The 20779-nt window shown below is 41.2% G+C and overlaps 1 protein-coding gene across 10 annotated transcripts in view; it reads right to left on the bottom strand.

The window, feature by feature from the left end:
- LOC132393991 (band 4.1-like protein 4A) overlaps positions 1 to 20779 on the bottom strand; it is a 131123-nt gene that overhangs the window by 70353 nt on the left and 39991 nt on the right. For 2 of the 10 annotated variants that reach the window (XM_059969546.1, XM_059969547.1), the window contains exons 2-4: positions 18952 to 19044; positions 7446 to 7870; positions 4721 to 4765 (exon numbers count right to left, since the gene is read on the bottom strand). In XM_059969546.1, coding sequence (XP_059825529.1) covers positions 4721 to 4765; positions 7446 to 7544 — 144 coding nt within the window. In that variant the 5' untranslated portion in view covers positions 7545 to 7870; positions 18952 to 19044. The other 8 variants (XM_059969544.1, XM_059969545.1, XM_059969543.1 and 5 more) reach the window with 7 other exon arrangements.

The following is a 20779-nucleotide window of genomic DNA, read 5'->3' on the forward strand; positions in this document are numbered from 1 at the left end:
CTTTGAGGTGCTGTCAGAGGCACAGCAGGCAGATGAGGAGATCCCTAGTTACAGAACCGCAGTCTCCGGTTTGCAGCTCCAGGACCTCCCTGTAGGCCCAGGTGAGAGGACCCTACTCTGTGACGTCACCACCGGCCAACCCCATCCCGTTGTCCTGGCAAACTGGCGGCGGGGTGTTTTCGACTCCATTCATAACTTAGTGCACCCCTCCATCAGGACAACCGTCCGGATGGTAGCCAACAGGTTTATTTGGCACGGTCTCCGCAAGCAGGTCAGTGAATGGGCCAAAACGTGCATGCACTGCCAGACAGCCAAGGTGCAGCAGCACACCAGAGCTCTGCCACAGAAGTTCCACCCCACCCACCAGCGTTCCGACCACATTCATGTGGATATCGTGGGCCCCCTGCCAGTGTTGCGCAGAGCGCGGCACCTCCTCACTATCGTGGACCGGTTCACCAGTTGGCCAGAGGCGGTCCTGCTCACCGACACCACCTCCGAATCTTGTGCCCGGGCACTGATCACCACCTGGGTGTTCCGCTTTGGTGTACTGGCCCACATTACCTCCGATAGAGGTGCCCAGTTCACCTCCAGCCTGTGGTCAGCTATGGCCAGCCTTTTGGGGACACAGCTGCACCACACAACTGCCTACCACCCACAGTCGAACGGCCTAGTGGAGAATTTCCACCGTCACCTAAAGTCGGCTCTCATGGCCCGCTTGCGAGGAGCTAACTGGGCGGATGAGCTTCCCTGGGTCCTACTCGGCATCCGCATGGTGCCCAAAGACGATCTGCACGCCTCGTCGGCTGAGTTGGTGTACGGTGCACCCCTGGTCGTCCCCGGGGAGTTCATACCAGCCCCATGGGGGCACGACAAAGAACCCGCAGCAGTTCTGGGCAGACTATGCAGGAGGCTCGGCAACCTGGCCCCATACCCACTTCGCAGCATGGGCAGAACCCGACCTGCGTACCCAAAGACCTGCAGATCTGTAAGTTTGTGTTTGTACGAAGGGGCAGGCATCGGCCCTACGAGGGGCTGTTTACGGTGCTCAGGAACAATGGGTCCACGTTCGTGCTGGACGTTGGGGGGAGAGAGGAGGTTTTCACGGTAGACCACCTCAAACCGGCCCATGTGGACGTGGCGCAACCGGTCGAGTTCCCAGCACCGCTGCGCAGAGGCCTACCTCCCAAACAGGGTTCAGCCCAGACTGTGGACGTTGGGGGGTATATCGCCAGTTCTGGGGGGGAGGGGAGGGTTATGTGGCGACCCACTTCCTAGTGCACTCGAACCGGCTCACAAATAGCCAGCGTGCTGGCATAAAGGCCAGTCCCAAAAGGGCGCCAGGTCTGCTTCACTAACAAAGGGAAAAGCTCGTGCGGGACTGTGAATATGTGCCTCCTACAGCATCCGCGCCCGGGGAGGGCGGGATCCGGGAGGCTTTAAAGCTAAGCCGCGAAGTTCGAATAAAATCTTCCTTAACTGCAGTTTACCGACTCCGTGTCGTTATTTCAGCGCTGCGTGTAGCACACCGCTACAATACTGATTTTCTTGAGATTATACCTTGTGAGATTATACATCCCTTTGAAACAGTGAAGCAATTGTCTATTAAATGCCCAACCACTTTCCTTCCACAATATCAGCTGTTCTTTCAAATCTTCACATCAACAACTGTGAATTATATAATGCCCTTTTTGTTTGCCTCTCTGTTAGTCACTGATATACATTTCACTGCCCTTTTAATACTTGGCTAGAGCTGTGCATGTTCTCATTATGTCTGTTCCATTCTCACCTTACAGCTGTGTTCACTCCCTATATTTACACAATTATTCACTTTACAAAATGCCACAGGTATTGATCATTTTCTCTTCAAAACCAGTGCATAAATATAAAAGAATCTGAATGAAAATGTTGTATAAGTAATTCTACCTCCCACACTCCAAATGTGTTACTGCTGCTTCACCGAGTTTGGAGTACCTCACCACCACAGGCCTGATTCCCCAGAAGTAACTGTCGTTGAAAGGCAATGTACACTGAACAAACCTTTAGCAGTTTACAAGGCAGTACTCATAATAAAATTCCTGATTTGATGCAACAATATTTCACTGCCTTGCCATAAGAAACGCCTGAGCAGATTCACCATAGCACAAAGACTTAAACTTGAACCATTTCTATTGGGAACATCAATGGATCTTACTCTTACAGGGTAGATTTGGAATAATTGAATAAGGCAAAACAAAGGTTAAAGGACCTTTGTACAGGTATGTGGATAGCAAAGGTTTAGATTATAGATCTAATGCATTTAGATCAACGCATGACTAGTTTAGATGGGCATTGTGGTCGGTAGAGATGACTTGAGCCTAAGAGCCTGTTTCTGTGCTGTATGATCATGACACTAACACTGGTGTCATGATAAACCACAATAGTCAGAATAATTTTCTTCAAACATCATAGAACTGTCATGACTTCTTTGATATTTGAACATGGTAGAATAAAACTACAGTGCCTATAAAAAGTATTCGCCCCTCTTGGGAGTTTTCATGTTTTATTGTTTTACAGCATTGAATCACAGTGGATTTAATTTGGCTTTATTGACTCTGATCAACAGAAAAAGATTCTTTCATGTCGAAGTGAAAACAGATGTCTGCAAAGTGATCTAAATTAATTACAAATAGAAAACACAAAATAACTGATTGCAAAAGTATTCACCCCCTTTAATATGACACACCAAATCATCACTGGTGCAGCCAGTTGGCTTTAGAAGTCACTTAATTAAATGGAGATCACTGTGTGTGGGCAAGGTGCTTCAATTGATTTAGTAAAAATACACCTGTATCTGGAAAGTCCAACCGCTGGCAAGTCAGTACCGTGGCAAAAATTACACCATGAAGACAAAAGAACACTCCAAGCAACTCCACAAAAAGGTTATTGAAAAGTAGAAGTCAGGAGAAGGATACAAGAAAATTTCCAAGTCACTGAATATCCCTTTGTATACAGTTCAGTCAATCATCAGAAATGGAAAGAATATGTCACAGCTGCAAGTATGCCTGGAGCAGGCCACATTCAAAACCCGAGTGACCGTATAAGAAGAGGACTTTGAGGGAAGCCACCCAAGAGACCTGCGACAACTCTGGAGGAGTTACAAGCTTCAATGGCTGAGATGGGAGAGACTACACATACAACAGCTGTTGCCCAGGTGCTTCACCTGTCACAGCTTTATGGGAGAGTGGGAAAGACAAAGCCACCGTTGAAAAAAAACTCACCTGAAGTCTCAGCTAGAGTTTGCCAGAGGCTTGTGGGAGACTCTGAAGTCAGCTGGAAGTATGGTCTGATAAAACCAAAATCGAGCTTTTTGGCCATCAGGCTAAACGCTATGTTTGGCGTAAGCCAAGTACCACACATCATCAAAAATACACCATCCCTACCATGAGGCATGGTGGTGGCTGCATCCTGCTGTGGGGATATTTCACTGCAGCAGGACCTGGAAGGCTTATGAAGGGAGAGGGCAAAAAGAATGCAGCAAAATAAAGGGAAATCCTGGAGGAAAACATGAAACAGTCTTCATGAGAACTGCGACTTGAGAGAAGATTTGTTTTCCAGCAAGACAATGACCCCGAGCATAAAGCCAAAGCTACAAAGGAATGGCTTAAAACAACTAAGTTAATGTCCTGGAGTGGCCAAGTCAGAGACCAGACTTCAATCCAATTGAGAATTTCTGGCTAGACTTGAAAAGGGCTGTTCACACATGATCCCCATGCAATCTGACAGAGCTTCAGCAGTTTTGTAAAGAAGAATGGGGAAAAATTCCAGATGTGCAAAGCTGATAGAGACCTATCCACACAGACTCAAGGCTGTAATTACTGTCAAAGGTGCATCTATAAAATACAGAATTGAAGGGGATGAATACTTATGCAATCAATTACTTTGTGTTTTATATTTGTAATTAATTTAGATGACTTTGTAGAGATCTATTTTCACTCTGACACGAAAGGGTCTTCTGCTGTTGATCAGTGTCAAAAAAAAGTCAAATTAAATCAACTGTGATTCAATGTTGTAAAGCAATAAAATATGAAAACTTCCAAAGGGGGGTGAATATTTTTTATAGGCACTGTAATACTCAGCATGTGGTGTGCATCATTATATTCCATTGTACACAGAGTTACTGCTGACTTTCTATAAAATTTTGTTTGATCACACTAAGGGTACATTGAACAGATACCATGCATACCATAATGAGTTTAAAAAAAAGAACCATTTGCTCAAATTATTTTCAGAAAACTTTCATACAGAAAAGAATTCATGGAAACAAAATGTCCAGTGGCCAGTGATCAGCAACATTGGGTGAACAAGATAGAAAAGCAAATAAAAGTTTATACATTTTACAGACGATAAATAGAACTTTTTCAACAGATTTCTTTTCTCAAAAAATGCCTTTGTACAAAACCCACCCTAATGACAAATTCACTGCAAAACAGGATACAAACTGGTACCACATTGTGCGTGAACACTTAATTACACTCACACCAAATTCTACTTATAATAGAATCATTCATCTGTTAAACAAATGAAAAGCAATTTGAGACTAAATTCAGGAAGTTTATGCTGTGATATAGAATCATATTTGACAAAAGTATTGATGAAAGAACTGGGCACACCAATTATCCAACCCAATCCATGCCCATCTTAATTTGTATGATCATCAGTCTCTAAAATTAAATACACAAACCTGCATGCCTGATTCTCTGATCCATGTAACATCTGAGAACATCCCCTACAAGCATAAAATTTATGCTGATATCAATCCAGAAAGAATTTCTATTACAACACTGCACTATACCAGTGTTATCAATTTTGCTTTATGTATTTTCTCATAATTTAACTGTTTAATCCAAAAGTGTACTTCATAGCAACAAATTACATGATTAAAAATATTACATGATTTTCATGTTCAACCAGGTGAAACACTAACTACATGCTAAATCAATACCAATCTTGGGACATGCTGCTTTCTAATCAATGACAAGAATTCCTAGGCCATTTCAATTGATTATTTTAATTGATTTAAATTCTCAAATGATTTCTACCAAAATTTGAAATGCACTTTCACACTTTAATGTAGAGTGCTTATTTTACTGCACACTAATAGTACTTTGTGGTATGAAGATTTAGTTTCATGGAACACAAGGAATATAAAATGACCGCACATTCTAAACATATAAATAATCACAGCAACTCAAAAGAACCCTGACTTCACAATGATTAGAATGGGGTGTCATTTTCAGATTCTTTCCTTTATATTGACCTGAACTGTTATCAAAATTAGTACCTTGCATTTGTGAACAAATCAAAATATACGGTAATTCTCTGTCACACTTTCCTCAGAGGAAGATGGTTGTATTGCTTCATGACATCTCAATCCCTGGACAATCATCTTCAGGGCTTCATTAATGGTCCTGGTCAAAAGTGTGGGCTCTCTGATAATTAGTTATCTTTATGAATCTTCAAATAATGCAGCAATTTGTTAATATGCATTGAGACCTGGCTAACAGAGAGACTTGGCCCCATCTCTAACAATACTATCCATATTCAGTCACATCTGCTCCAAAAACTTGAAGAAAGCCCAATAGCTTCCAGGAAAATGTGACTTGCTTTACTCAAACCTTATTAAAACTTACTCTGTGCACTTTAGGCTTACTATACTATCAACCTCCTGTGCCTAGCGTCACTTTCTAGACATACAATCAATGTATACAAGCTACCTTATGTACTTATATCTATTGTGTTTTATCTTATTGTGTTTCTTTTTTGCTGCATCAGATCTGCAGTGACAATATTTTTGTCCTCCTTTACACTTGTGTACTGAAAATTATATTAAGCAACCCTGAATCTTCAACAAGATGCAATATTTTTCCAGCACACATCCCAACAATTCAGCCTCTATCAACTAGGACAATAGCAGTATGTATATGGAAACCTCATGATCTCCAAATCCCCTCCACAAAACATATTATCCTTATTTAGAAACATTTCACCATTCCTGCACAGTTGCTGGGCCAGAATCCTGGGATTACAAACCTGACAGCACCATGGGACTACTGGTCTGTATTGGTCAAAGGGAAATCAGGAATGAATATTAAATAGTCTTGCCACAGCACATACATCCAACAAATGATCTGAGCTTTTAAAAAAAACCACAATCAAAATAATGACATGAATTGCCATGTTGTTTTAATTTATAACCAGCAATCCTATTTTACTGAATGCCACAAAATCTGTTTTCAGGTCATAGCACAGATAATGGAATAAGGTCACCACCATAACCCAAACTTACCATTGTGGTATATTCTGCTCAGCAACCTTGATGATATCTAACACTAGGGGTACTTGGTTACACTCTGCTGGTACTGATATGCAAACTGACGAGATTCATTTGTAGGAGGATAGAGTGACTTCTTTTTAAATAAATGCACAAGTTGCCCTGCATCATTTCAGCTTGATGTTCTTGCAAGAAATAATCACCTTAATACACAGAGCTGTCACTATCTATAAACCTACTAAAAATATAATGTAAAGGAGCAACACACACAAAATGCTAGTGGAACACAGCAGGCCAGGCAGCATCTATAGGGAGAAGCGCTGTCAATGTTTTGGGCCTAGACCCTTCGTCAGGTCTCAGCCCGAAATGTCGACAGTGCTTTTCCCTATAGATGCTGCCTGGCCTGCTGTGTTCCACCAGCATTTTGTGTGTTTTGTTGTTTGAATTTCCAGCATCTGCAGATTTCCTCATGTTTGCTAATATAAAGGAGCGATAGGTAAAAGGTTTTAATTAATGGAAATACTGCATACAGTCACTGATCATGATTAACTGCCCAGGAGTCAGCCAAGTAGTTTCACTTCTTTGCAAGTACACTATCATTAACAAAAACAAATGTTTTATTCATAATCTATTCCCTTGGTGACAGAAGACAATACCAAGTGGTTTATGTCCTGGTTCAGAAACTGTAACAATTGTGCACACGTCTATATTATAAAATATATATATATAGAACAACACAAAGAAAGATGGTCATTCCCTGCCATTTTGGTGCGGTGCGTGGAATGCACTGCCTGAGTCTGTGGTGGAGGCAGATACACTATGAAATTTAAGAGACTACTACACAGGTATATGGAGGAATTTAAAGTGGGGGGGGGGATATATGGGAGGCAGGGTTTAAGGGCCGGCACATCATTGTGGGACGAAGGGCCTGTACTGTTCTATGTACTATGTTCAATGTTCAAAGATGGTCAACCATTCCCTGCCATTTTCCTGAACCCCAGTAAAGCGAAAATGAATGTTACAAACAGAATCAGATTAAGAAAGAATTTGACAGAATAAACTAACCCAACTACAAACGTTACTGTATCAGAGTAAATCAGCAGGTGCCATGAGAACTGTATTGGGGTTAACTTACTTTTATTCCTTGTTGCTGAGCGGTTAGGGTAAGCTTAGTCTCGTCCAAAAGTAATACTTCGCAATAGAATTCTTCCTGTGTCGTGCAGAAGCAACCCATTGCTGCATTGAAACTAGAAGAAATGGGAGTGAAACTTGATATAAAGTCCTCTGAACGTCCGCGATTTTAAAACATCGAGTTGAAAGTCCAGTTAAGCAAGCATTGATGAGGATATCATTGCACCGTGTCGCTTCTTCATATCTGAACAACAGAAAACGTACCAATTGGTAACATGAAACACCAGGTGCAGAATATCTTTTCTCTCTTGTGATGGAAAGCCGCAACAAATACAATGCAAACTGTTGTATCCTTTAAAATGAGCGCTGTAGAAGCAAGCCCGACAACAGGTAAGTTCGGCGAGCTGGTGGAACGATGGGATGGGTGATCTGAAAGAACAAAAGGAGCCTTCAGTTAAATAATTCCACACACAGACACACACACCGCAAGTATGATAGAGATTTCATGAATATCATAGGGACCAAAATCAAATCACGATCTTCTCCCGATTCTTACGATATAGATACTTTCACATTAAATTGCTCATGGTCTAAATTTACGACCGAGTCACGATCCGCAGACGCCCCTCTTCACAATAGCAAAGGGGTAAATTGAATGTTTGCTCCTCAAGAAGCAAGCACATTTGCATCTACAGCAACCACAAATGCCAATTGTTGACACATTATTTAACATTGCTGATCATTTTTCTAAATTACATTCTGGGAGATTAACCTGCCCCGCGACCGTCGCTGTCCCCACGACAGCAGATGGTGAACCGCAGGGAATGTCTCTCGCCTGCCTCTGCCAACTTGCATTCTGCTGGACCTCACCTCCCACTTCTGTCAATGGCTTCAAACACGAGCCGGGAGGGTTGACGCCGAGGCGACCCACATCCCGCGGCGGTCTCGGAGCTCAGTCGGCGGCCGAACGACGTCTCCCCGGCGCTTCCTGCCACTCTTCACATGCCTCCGTTGTTCCGTTCCTCTCCCAGTCCCCCGCTCTCCTGCGCCCACACCGCGTCTCCGCTTGACCCCAGCGCGGCTCCAGTAACCGAGGAGACGCCGCCACCCTTCACCTTTCACCCGCAGCAACGGAGCGCGAGCCCGGCACCGGCGCGCGCGCGCGCACCCGCGCCGCTTGGCAGCTTGGAGCTTGCAGTCTTTGTTAGACAAAGGCTGCTGCTTATCACCGGTAATCAATTACCCCGAGTTGTTTATTGCATACAAAAGATACTGTTGGTTGATAATGACAGCAAACTTTGCAAGCGTGACAACTGCACTCAGCCTTTCGCAAGGGAAAGATGATCGTGCTTCAGACCTATAAACGTTTCTTTCAATCTTCATGGTTCTCCCACTGAACAATAATTGACCTCTGCTTGATGTGAAACGGCATTTTTTAAATATTTAAACTTTGCCACCATCATACTTTTCAATCCAGAAAAAAATTCGCACAACTCAGCCAACTGCGTCAAAAACATTGACAGCCGAAGGACAACTCTGATAGTAAACCATGGTCATTCAAAACACAATTCTCGGGCTTTGTGATGAACTTGCCAACTATTCGATGCCCAGATTTCCTTCATTAATATTGATGAGAATCAAACATTTGAAGGAGAAAATCTAGTCGTTGGAAACAAAACAAAAATGAAGAAGCACTTATTGCAGGTAGGAACTGAAGTGTTTACTTAGCGGCAATAGTGTTCAGCTGATAATAAACTAGCCTGATTAAGAAAACAGTGCCTGAAAAAGCTCTGACAGATGTCAAGGAATCAGATGTCAAGGATGTCAAAGAGAGCGAAATCACGCGGGACATGTGTAAGAGACGACATTGTATTTGTAAACAGTTTGTTTAAACTGATGGTAATCACATCCTGTTACCTGACAGTTTTACCATTCAAAAGCAGAAGACGGTTCATGTGAGTATTCGCGTTAAAATCAGATAGGTTAAACAAGCTTTGCTAAAGAATGGACCACAATGCCACCGGGATCTAAATTACGTTGGAGAATGAGAACCGGGTCCAATAGTAACGTTTTGGATGGATTTATGTAAGGGGGGGGGGGGAGTAAGAGCGCTTTGGGATCTTCATAACTGAAGACAAAATAATATGAATGAAAGTTTCAAAGGCATGTGGGCAATATTACTTAAGTAGAATTTAGAACAGTACAGCACAGGAAAGACGCCCTTGTGCCCGAGGTCGTGCTGACTACCATTCCAATCTATACTAATTCCAAACACCTGCACAGTGTCTATATTCCTCCAGCCCCTGCCTATTCACGTAACTATTTAAATATCACTGACATATCTGTTTCCCTTGACAGCACATTTCAGTCACCTACTATTCCTTAAGTTTTAACATCTGTAACATTTCTTTTCCACCCCCCCCCCCAAGCCCTCTCACCCTGCCCTACACCACCAAGAAAAATGCTAGTTGTTTACATATCCACCCTGGGAAAAAGAATCACTACCTCCCATCACTTTGTCCACTTCTCAACCACTGACACTCCAGATAAAACAATCCAAGACTGTCCAGCCTCTGCTTATAGTTAATCCAAGCAACGTAGTGGTGAACCTTTTCTGCCTCTCATCTTCTCCATCCTTCCTGTGGTGTGGCAACACCTCAAATAGCCTGATTCATCCAAAAGCAGCGGTGATGAAATCCACAATGAGGGTATCGAGGGTGTGACTGAAAGATGATGGCTTTCATCTTTCCTGTGTTTACATTTTATGAAAGGAATTTTAGCTCCTCTGAAAGAGATTGAAAGAAGTAATGAAGAGTGTGATAATTGGTTCCACTGCCATATACTGCACTATATGTAAAATCTGATGCCATGAATTCAGATCGAATTGTTACAGGGTAGCATGTAGTTGAGAAAAAGAAAAGGGCTGAGAATAGATGTTTTGCAATAGGAAAGGAAATCTTAGTTGCAGTTTATCATATTAACCCCTCCTTTCATTGTCATACCACTGGCAAACCCATATTAGCTACAAATTTTCAACCAAGTTCATTGCAAACCAATGACCCTTAGCATATGAACTAAATTTTGGTGTCAGAAGCTATCTGTCACTTGTATTATCATTAATTATTCATTCTTTTATTTCATCCATGCTTTATTTTAGCTCACCGTAAAACATAGGACAGAATTAGGCCATTTGGCCCATTGAGTCTGCTTCGCCATTTGATCGTGGCTGATTTATTATCCCTCTCAACCCCACCTGGGACCATCTGTTGCAAGCCATTCAAGACATTTATTTCTGTGAAATTGTATTTTGTTAGGTAAGCTTTTCTTTCAACTTATCTAGAATACTTGATTATCTTTCTCCTTTCAGCTCAGTTGAAAGGCCGTGCTTGAGTTGTTTTATTCTGTCTTCAGCTACTGAAAGATTTTCAGCATTTTCTGTTTCTTTATTTTCAAGCTTTTAAAAAAAATCAATGTTAACATTCATTTCAATATAGTCAGTAATAATCCATTTTTAATCTACTGCTATACTGCATGTACAAAATAGAGTACAGCATGTAACAAGAAGACAAATATAGTACGACTTTATTATAGTTCAGGTAACTGAATGAGCAATCATCTTTAAATCATGTAGCACAATGGCAGGCTCTATCCCAATATTTGCTTTAAATAAGAAAGATTTATTGTCACATTACTTTGTGACATCCACTACTGGAATAAGATAAAAAAAAAGAAAGTGTTTCCATTTATTCAGTTCCTCACAAGTCATGAAAAAAACCTCAAATATTTCACCTTTAATTAAAAAGATCAAGTGTACTCCCTGTTATTTTTAGAACATGGTAGCAAAATCCCAATGGCAAATGTGATTATTTCACCACTTACCCCTTTAAGAAGGGGAATTGCAAGCCAGAATAGTGGAAGTATTCCGACTTTTCTCAACTTATGCCCTGGGATCTTTTATGTATGTCTGAATGGTTAGGCAGGCCTTCTGTTTAACATCCAGGCTGATAAATGGCATCTCCAACAAATCACTGCTCTCTTAGCAATATACTTGAGTGTCCACCTAGTTTATGTGCTTAAACCTCTGAGTGGAGCTTGACCCCGGACTTTCTGTGTAAAAGTAAAAAAAATCTCCCTGGAAATAGGTTGTAAATTGATTTTTTAAACTGCATGATCTTTTGAGCACTTAATGTGCTCGAAAATGTGTGGAAAGTTTTACTTTCTGTGCAGTGGATGAAAAAAATCTTTAAACATTCATTAATAATGAATGTGTAATAGAAATTGCTTGCGACAGAATTCCATGTTAGAGTTTTATTACACAGTACTTTAGTTTTACATTGACCTTTGAGACAGAATTCAATTCAACCTCTGGACCTCTCTGACCTTCCCACTGGCAACTACCCAAGCATCGTTTCTCTGTGAGCGACATATTTTGTTAAATCGCCTGGTGTCCATGGCAAGCCTTTGAGAGGTTGCATTTTACTTGTAAATGTCCCTGATCCCTAGGCACAAAATTCTGACAAGGCTGCAGCCTTAACAATCACACTGCATCATTTTGACCTGTCAAGCTGAGAGCTCTGCTTTAATGGCTCAAATGCTTTTCAAGGTGGTTATTACAACACAAACCCTAGCAACCATCTAAAAGCATTTCTCTCCCTCAATACACAGATGATATCATTGACTGTGCTTAGTAACAAACCTTTCTAAATGTGGAACCACTGCGATAAATCACAAGTTCATAATTTCAACATTCCAATGTTTAAATTATATGCAGATGCACATCGAAACTTTGAATTAATTTGATGTCTGGATTTTAACAATAGTCATTTAAAGACCTATTCATATGCATTTGAAAAGGTTATATAACATATATTCCAAATTTGGTTTTTAAAAACCTGAAAATATAGCATATAATGGCAGGTCATTCACATTTTTATCTGTAGGAAATATGCTTAGAATTGAAAAACATCTAGAGTTACTAATGTTCAACAATGAAAAGTATCAGATATTGAAAACAGACACATAGACAATCAGAGAGACAGACCTATTCAGCATTCTTGGCTATTACTGTGGCATAAGTTTGTTCACTTAAAACAGTGCCTTTTGAATGATACACACTTGCTACTACTGCCACTGTACTATCAATGACTTTGAATCTGATGAGCAGTGACCCTATTCCAGACTTTTCCCCAGCTGACAGTTCCTCATCTATATATTTTCGCTATCCAGCTGAGGAAAGCATTGCCAAATTGTCCACAAAGGTGTTCGAGCGAACAGTTTCAGTCACTGTATAGCTTGCTGGAGTGGGTCCTTGGGTGTATTACTTCTTTCCAACCGTTTTCATGATCTTGGTAGTCTTAGAGACAGAAGTTGTAACTCTGAGTCGCTGGGACTCAGACTGTTATTTTAAGTAATTTATAATTCCCTGCAAGGAAAGTTCCTTTAAGATCCAACTATCAAACCAGAAGTTTGGAATAAGAATGACCGGCTGACAGAACAACTTACAGCGCTGAGTTACTGATTCACACAAACCTGGAGTGACATGTTAACTATTGGTTGGAAAGTCACTATAGCCCATAATTTCCAAAGATCATGAGGACTGGTGAGTGTTCCTATTTGCATGTGTATGCATGCAAAATGAGCACTTCTGTGGGGCTGCTTCTAACTCAGCTCCTTTTGGGGATAGGGTGGAGTGGTGGTGCCAAACAAAGCACATAGACAATGGACAATAGACAATACTGCAGAAGTAGACTATTCGGCCCTTCAAGCCTGCACCGCCATTCTGAGATCATGGCTGATCATCTACTATCAATACCCGGTTCCTGCCTTGTCCCCATATCCCTTGATTCCCCTATCCATAAGATACCTATCTAGCCCCTTCTTAAAAGCATCCAGAGAATTGGCATCTACTGCCTTCCAAGACAGTGAATTCGAGACCCCCACAACTCTCTGGGAGAAGAAGTTTTTCTTTAACTCTGTCCTAAATGACCTACCCCTTATTCTCAATCATGCCCTCTGGTACTGGACTGTCCCAGTATCTGGAACATATTTCCTGCTTCTATCTTGTCCAATCCCTTAATAATCTTATATGTTGCAATCAGATCCCTTCTCAATCTCCTTAATTCCAGTGTGTACAAGCCCAGTCTCCCTAACCTCTCTGCGTAAGACAGTCCAGACATCCCAGGGATTAACCTCATGAATCTATGCTGCACTTCCTCTACAGCCAGGATGTCCTTCCTTAACCCTGGAGACCAAAACTGTACACAATACTCCAGGTGTGGTCTCACCAGGGGCCTGTACAAATGCAAAAGGATTTCCTTGCTCTTGTACTCAATTCCTTTTGTAATAAAGGCCAACATTCCATTAGCCTTCTTCACTGCCTGCTGCACTTGCTCATTCACCTTCAGTGACTGATGAACAAGTACTCCTAGATCTCTTTGTATTTCTCCCTTATCTAACTCTACACCATTCAGATAATAATCTGCCTTCCTGTTCTTACTCCCAAAGTGGATAACCTCACACTTATTCACATTAAACGTCATCTGCCAAGTATCTGCCCACTCACCCAGCCTATCCAAGTCACCCTGAATTCTCCGAACATCCTCATCACATGTCACACTGCCACCCAGCTTAGTATCATCAGCAAACTTGCTGATGTTATTCTCAATGCCTTCATCTAAATTGTTGATATAAACCGTAAACAGCCGTGGTTCCAATACCGAGCCCTGTGGCACCCCACTAGTCACCACCTGCCATTCCGAGAAACACCCATTCACCATTACCCTTTGCTTTCTATCTGCCAACCAGTTTTCTATCCATGTCAATATCTTTCCCCCAATGCCATGAGCTCTGATTTTACCCACCAATCTCCTATGTGGGAGCTTATCAAATGCCTTCTGAAAATCGAGGTACACTGCATCCACTGGATCTCCCTTGTCTAACTTCCTGGTTACATTCTCGAAAAACTCCAATAGATTAGTCAAGCATGATTTGCCCCTCGTAAATCCGTGCTGGCTCAGCCCAATCCTATCACTGCTATCTAGATATGCCACTATTTCACCTTTAATAATGGACTCTAGCATCTTCCCCACTGATGTTAGGCTGACCGGATGATAGTTCTCTGTTTTCTCCCCCCCTCCTTTCTTAAAATGTGGGATAACATTAGCCATTCTCCAATCCTCAGGAACTGATCCTGAATCTAAGGAACATTGGAAAATGATTACCAATGCATCCGCAATTTCCAGAGCCACCTCCTTTAGTACCCTAGGATGCAGACCATCTGGACCTGGGGATTTGTCAGCCTTCAGTCCCATCAGTCTACTCATCATCATTTCCTTCATAATGTCAATCTGTTTCATTTCCTCTGTTACCCTATGTCCTTGGCCCATCCATACATCTGGGAGGTTGCTCGTGTCTTCCCTAGTGAAGATAGATGTAAAGTACTTATTAAATTCTTCTGTCATTTCTGTTTCCCATAGCAATTTCACCCAATTCATTCCTCAAGGGCCCAACATTGTTCTTAACTATCTTCTTTCTCTTCACGTACCTAAAAAAGCTTTTGCCATCCTCCCTTATATTCCTGGCTAGCTTGCATTCGTACCTCATTTTTTCTCCCCATATTGCCTTTTTAGTTAAATTCTGTTGTTCCTTAAAAATTTCCCAATCATCTGTCCTCCCACTCACCTTAGCTCTGTCATACTTCCTTTTTGTTAATGCTATGCAATCTCTGACTTACTTTGTCAACCACTGTGGCCCCTTTCCCCCCTTTGAATCCTTCCTTCTCCGGGGGATGAACTGATTTTGCACCTTGTGCATTAGTCCCAAGAATACCTGCCATTGCTGTTCCACTGTATTTTCTGCTAGGATATCCGTCCATTTAATTTTGGCCAGCTCCTCCCTCATGGCTCCATCATCTCCTTTGTTCAACTGCAACACTGACACCTCCGATCTGCCCTTATCCTTCTCAAATTGCAGATAAAAACTTATCATATTATGGTCACTACCTCCTAATGGCTCCTTTACTTCAAGATCGCTTATCAAATCCTGTTCATTGCACAACACTAAATCCAGAATAGCCTTGTCCCTGGTCGGCTCTCGTACAAGCTGTTCCAAGAATGCATCCCGTAGGCACTCTACAAACTCCCTATCCTGGGGTCCAACACCAACCTGATTCTCCCAGTTCACCTGCATGTTGAAATTCCCCATAACTACTGCGACATTACCTTTGCCACATGCCAATGTTAACTCCCCATTCAACTTGCACCCAATATCCATGCTACTGTTTGGTGGCCTGTAGACAACACCCATTTGTGTCCTTTTGCCCTTACTGTTCCTCAGTTCTATCCACACAGACTCTACTTCTCCTGATCCTATGTCCCCCTTTGCAAAGGACTGAATCTCATTCCTCACCAACAGGGCCACCCCACCCCCTCTGCCCACATTTCTGTCCCTACGATAGCACGTATACCCTTGTACATTCATTTCCCAGGTCTGATCTCCCTGCAGCCATGTCTCCATTATCCAAGCAACATCATAGTTACCCATTGGCACCTGAGCTTCAAGCTCATCCGCCTTATTTCTGACACTTTGTGCATTCAGATATAGAACTTTTAGCCCATTTCACCTCTCTCTGTTTAAATCACTGCCTATTGTGCTTAACCCAGCTCTCCGAACTCCCATCGGGCTATACATATTATAAGGAAATTAGATTTGGCATCCAAAGCAGAAAGATCAATTAAGAATGGAATGTTAGGAAGGATTACCTTAACTATATTAGATGCATCCGTATGAATGCCAGGAGCATTTGTAACACGATGACCAAGCTTGAGCTTGTTAAAGCAATTGGAAACTCTAAGGTAATAAAAATTTCAGCAACGTTGTTAACCCTTAATGATGGAGGTAATTACAGTATGCAACATTTAAATTGCTTTTGAAGAGTAGAGCCAAGAAATTCATGAGGTAAACTTCTTTCATCTTTCAGAAATAGATGGTTTGGTACAATAAGGAACTCCACTGCTCAAGATGAGCACTTAAAAGGTCTGGTAATGCAAAGTAAGCAAAGAGAAGAAATAGAAGAGGCTTTGAAAAGATTTGTAGAAAATAGGAGCAGAAGTATGCTCTATTATTCCATCATTCATTAAGATCATAGCTGATCTTACATCTTCAACACACACAAAGTGCTGAAGGAACACAAGAAGTCAGGCAACGTGTATGAAAATGAATAAACAGTCAACGTTTTGGGCTGAGGCCCTTCATCAGGCCTGGAAAGTCTTTCCCATATTTTTAATTTCTTAAAATTCAATAAACCAATTGATTTCAACAGGTTTCTGAGGTAGAGAATTCAGATTTATAAACATTTTAACAGTGATATTTCTCCTTATCTTGGTCTCAAATGGCTGGCTTCTCATTCTGAATCTTTGCTCCCCCCAAACAGCATCCACTTGATAAATCCTCTCAGAATTTGCATTTCACAGTCTTCTGAATACCAGTGAGTCCAGGATCTTATTCAATCAATCCTCATCCCCTCTCCATGAATTAATCTTCTCCAACAAAAGAAGAGTTGCCAGATAACTGGATGGCAGTGCTCCAGTCAAGATGGTGTCGTCTCCATTGAGGTTGTGGCTCAGACTTAGTTGATTTTTAGGGTTTGTAGGGATGGTAGTGCCTACAAACTAGCTGAGCCAGGTGGAATTCGGGGTCAGGTTAGGATTCATGGATGAGGATGTGTGGGATTTGGAGTTCGGGTCAGAGACTAGGCCTTTGTTCTGTGCTCGAGGGCCCAAAGGCCAGCAACATGGACGTGATGAAAGACTTTTATGGTCAGATGTCAGGCCAGCAGACCAGCAAGGTCAAGAGCTAGTGCCACACTCCCCTCCCCCCCCACCCCACCCCCACAAGTCATTGAGTTGTCGGTGGTTTCCGGGATCAGAGTTCCATGCAGGCAGCAGACACAAGGGTCCCTAGATACACGAGTCAACGAGTCCAGAGTTCGAGGCCTAGTATTTGGAGACCCGTCTTTAGAGAGTCTGGAGTTTGAGGCCTTCATCTACGGTCCTCCTTTGTTATCATTGGTAAGTTCAGACTCAGACCTTAACTGAAGGAGATCCTTTAGAACTTATTACTGGTTCCTTTTCTTTCATTGAAAAGTCGTGTTCGGTTTTGAAATGCTTAAAGAGAAACACTTATTGGAAAAACAAGATTTTTATCGGTATTTACAAATCCGACAGTATGTTAATAAGACGCTTAAAAATGTAACCAGGGCAAATACATGCTTGATAGAGCTCTTTAGAAAAGCATATAATTCAGATAATGGTAGTAGAATCATTTCAAGCATGTATAAGGGGTTGTCAAATCTTAAAACACATTCGACTTCATACATTAAAACAAAATGGGAGAAGGAAGGAGGGATAATTATATCTGAGGAAGAATGGACAACAATATGGAGATATCAATGGAAGTGTACCAATTCACAAAAATGGAGGGAGTTTGGATGGAAAAACTTGATAAGATATTTTATTACACCCTCTCAGAAATCCCATTATGATAATAACCTCCCTGTTTGCTGGAGAAATTGTGGAAAACAAAATGCAAATCATTATCATATTTTTTGGGACTGCCCTGTTATCAAAAACTATTGGAGGGGGATACACAATGCCCTACAAGACATATATAAATGTGAAATACCCTTGGAGAGTAAGACCATATATTTTGGATATATACCTCAAGAATGGTTGAAAAAGACATAAATATTTAATGAATATACTGTTGGTGGCTGGTAAAAAGACTCTTACTCGGAAATGGTTATTACAGGAGAGCCCAACTTTAAATATCTGGATGGAAATTACAATGGACATTTACAAAATGGAGAAGATAACAGCATCTGTTAATCATAAGCTGGGAAAAATGGTTTAACTACATAATGGCTCATAGGCCTGATTTTATTCTCACAAATCAATGAATCTGTTGTAAAAAAAAGATCACTCCCTACTTGTACATAGTTCTTTCCTTTTGCTTGTTTTTTCTTTCCACTCTTTTCTATAAGTGTATACCCCAGATAAATACTTTGTGGAGATTTTGTGATGTATATGATTATATGATATATATGTACAATGTCTGAAATACATCTTATGGAAATGTTTGTATGATGAACTTCAATAAAAAAATAAATTACAAAAAAAAGAACAGTTGTCATTGATATCATGAACTAGATTATGAAATTTATATTGCTACTGGAAAGAGAACTTGTAAAATAATGAAACCGTATACTGCATTGGTTATCTATTGTTGGATCCTATACCTAAGGCATAAAGAAATCACTGAAGAACAGACAATAAGAAACGAACAGCCATGAGGCCTGTTTCATCATTCAATAGACATTCAATAGAACTGGCCTAAACTTCGGCCTCAACTCTCCTTTCCTGCCTAATACATATCATAATTAATTTCACCAAAGTCCAAAGCACAATCTATATCATTTGAATGTGTTTAATGAATTTCCATCCGTAATACTCTACCTGAAGGAGGGTATCTTTCTGATTTACAATTCTCAGAAGTAAGACGAAAGGTATGGAGAGTGCAACAGGGTCCTGTTCCATGGAATATTGCTTCTGCAGAGAACACAATTCAGATTTTGATCAGACTATGAGACCATAAGATAAAGGAGCAGAATTTGGCCATTTGGTCCATCGAGTCTGCTCCACCATTTCATCAGGGCTGATCCAATTTTCCTCTCAGCCCCAGTCTCCTGTCTTCTCCATGAATCCCTTCATGCCCCGAACAATCATAAATGTATCAACATCTGCCTTAAATATACATAAAGACTTGGCTTCCACAGCTGCCGGTGGTATAGAATTCCACAGATTCACCACCTGCTGGCTAAAGAAATTCTTCCTCATGTCTGTTCTGAAAGGACAGCCCTCTATTCTGAGACTGTATCCTTTGGTCTTAGACTCTCCCACATTGGAAAAGGCCCCTCCAAATTTACTCCATCAAGACCTTTCAACGTTTGATAGTTTTCAATGAGGTCAACACATTGAACACAATGTGGTGATTGTGGGAGATTTTAATTGTCCACACGTAGACTGGGAAGCTCATTCTGTAAAATGGCTGGATGGTTTAGAGTTTGTGAAATGTGTGCAGGATAGTTTTTTGCAACAATACATAGAAGTACCGACTAGAGATGGGGCAGTGTTGGATCTCCTGTTAGGGAATGCGATAGGTCAGCTGACAGATGTATGTGTTGGGGAGCATTTCGGGTCCAGTGATCACAATAGCATTAGCTTCAATATAGTTATGGAGAAAGACAGGACAGGACCTAGAGTTGAGATTTTTGATTGGAGAAAGGCTAACTTTGAGGAGATGTGAAGGGATTTAGAGAGAGTGGATTGGGTCAAGTTGTTTTATGGGAAGGATGTAATAGAGAAATGGAGGTCATTTAAGGGTGAAATTATGGTACAGAATCTTTATGTTCCTGTTAGGTTGAAAGGAAAGGTTAAAGGTTTGAAAGCACCATGGTTTTCAAGGGGTATTAGAAATTTGGTTCAGAAAAAGAGGGATGTCTACAATAGATATAGGCAGCATGGAGTAAAGGAATTGCTCGAGGAATATAGAGAATGTAAAAGGAATCTTAAGAAAGAGATTAGAAAAGCTAAAAGAAGATACGAGGTTGGTTTGGCAAATAAGGTGAAAGTAAATCTGAAAGGTTTCTACAGTTATATTAAAAGCAAGAGGATAGTGAGGGATAAAATTGGCCCCTTAGAGAATCAGAGTGGTCAGCTATGTGTGGAGCCGAGGGAGATGGGAAAGATTTTGAACGATTTCTTCTCTTCGGTATTCACTAAGGAGAAGGATATTGAATTGTGTAAGGTGTGGGAAACAAGTAAGGAAGTTATGGAACCTATGACAATTAAAGAGGTGGAAGTACTGGCGCTTTTAAGAAATTTAAAAGTGGATAAATCTCTGGATCCTGATAGGATATTCCCCAGGACCTTGAGGGAAGTTTGTGTAGAAATAGCAGGAGCTCTGACGGAGATCTTTAAGATGTCATTAGAAATGGGGATTGTGCCGGAGGATTGGCGTATTGCTCATGTGGTTCCATTGTTTAAAAAAGGTTCTAGAAGTAAGCCTAGCAATTATAGACCTGTCAGTTTGACATCAGTGGTGGGTAAATTAATGGAAAGTATTCTTAGAGATAGTATTAATAATTATCTGGATAGACAGGATCTGATTAGGAGTAGCCAGCATGGATTTGTGCGTGGAAGGTCATGTTTGACAAACCTTATTGAATTTTTTGAGGAAGTTACGAGGAATGTTGAAGAGGGTAAGGCAGTGGATGTAGTCTGT

The sequence above is a fragment of the Hypanus sabinus genome, chromosome 5, assembly GCF_030144855.1.
Source record: "Hypanus sabinus isolate sHypSab1 chromosome 5, sHypSab1.hap1, whole genome shotgun sequence".
Lineage (NCBI taxonomy): Eukaryota > Metazoa > Chordata > Chondrichthyes > Myliobatiformes > Dasyatidae > Hypanus > Hypanus sabinus.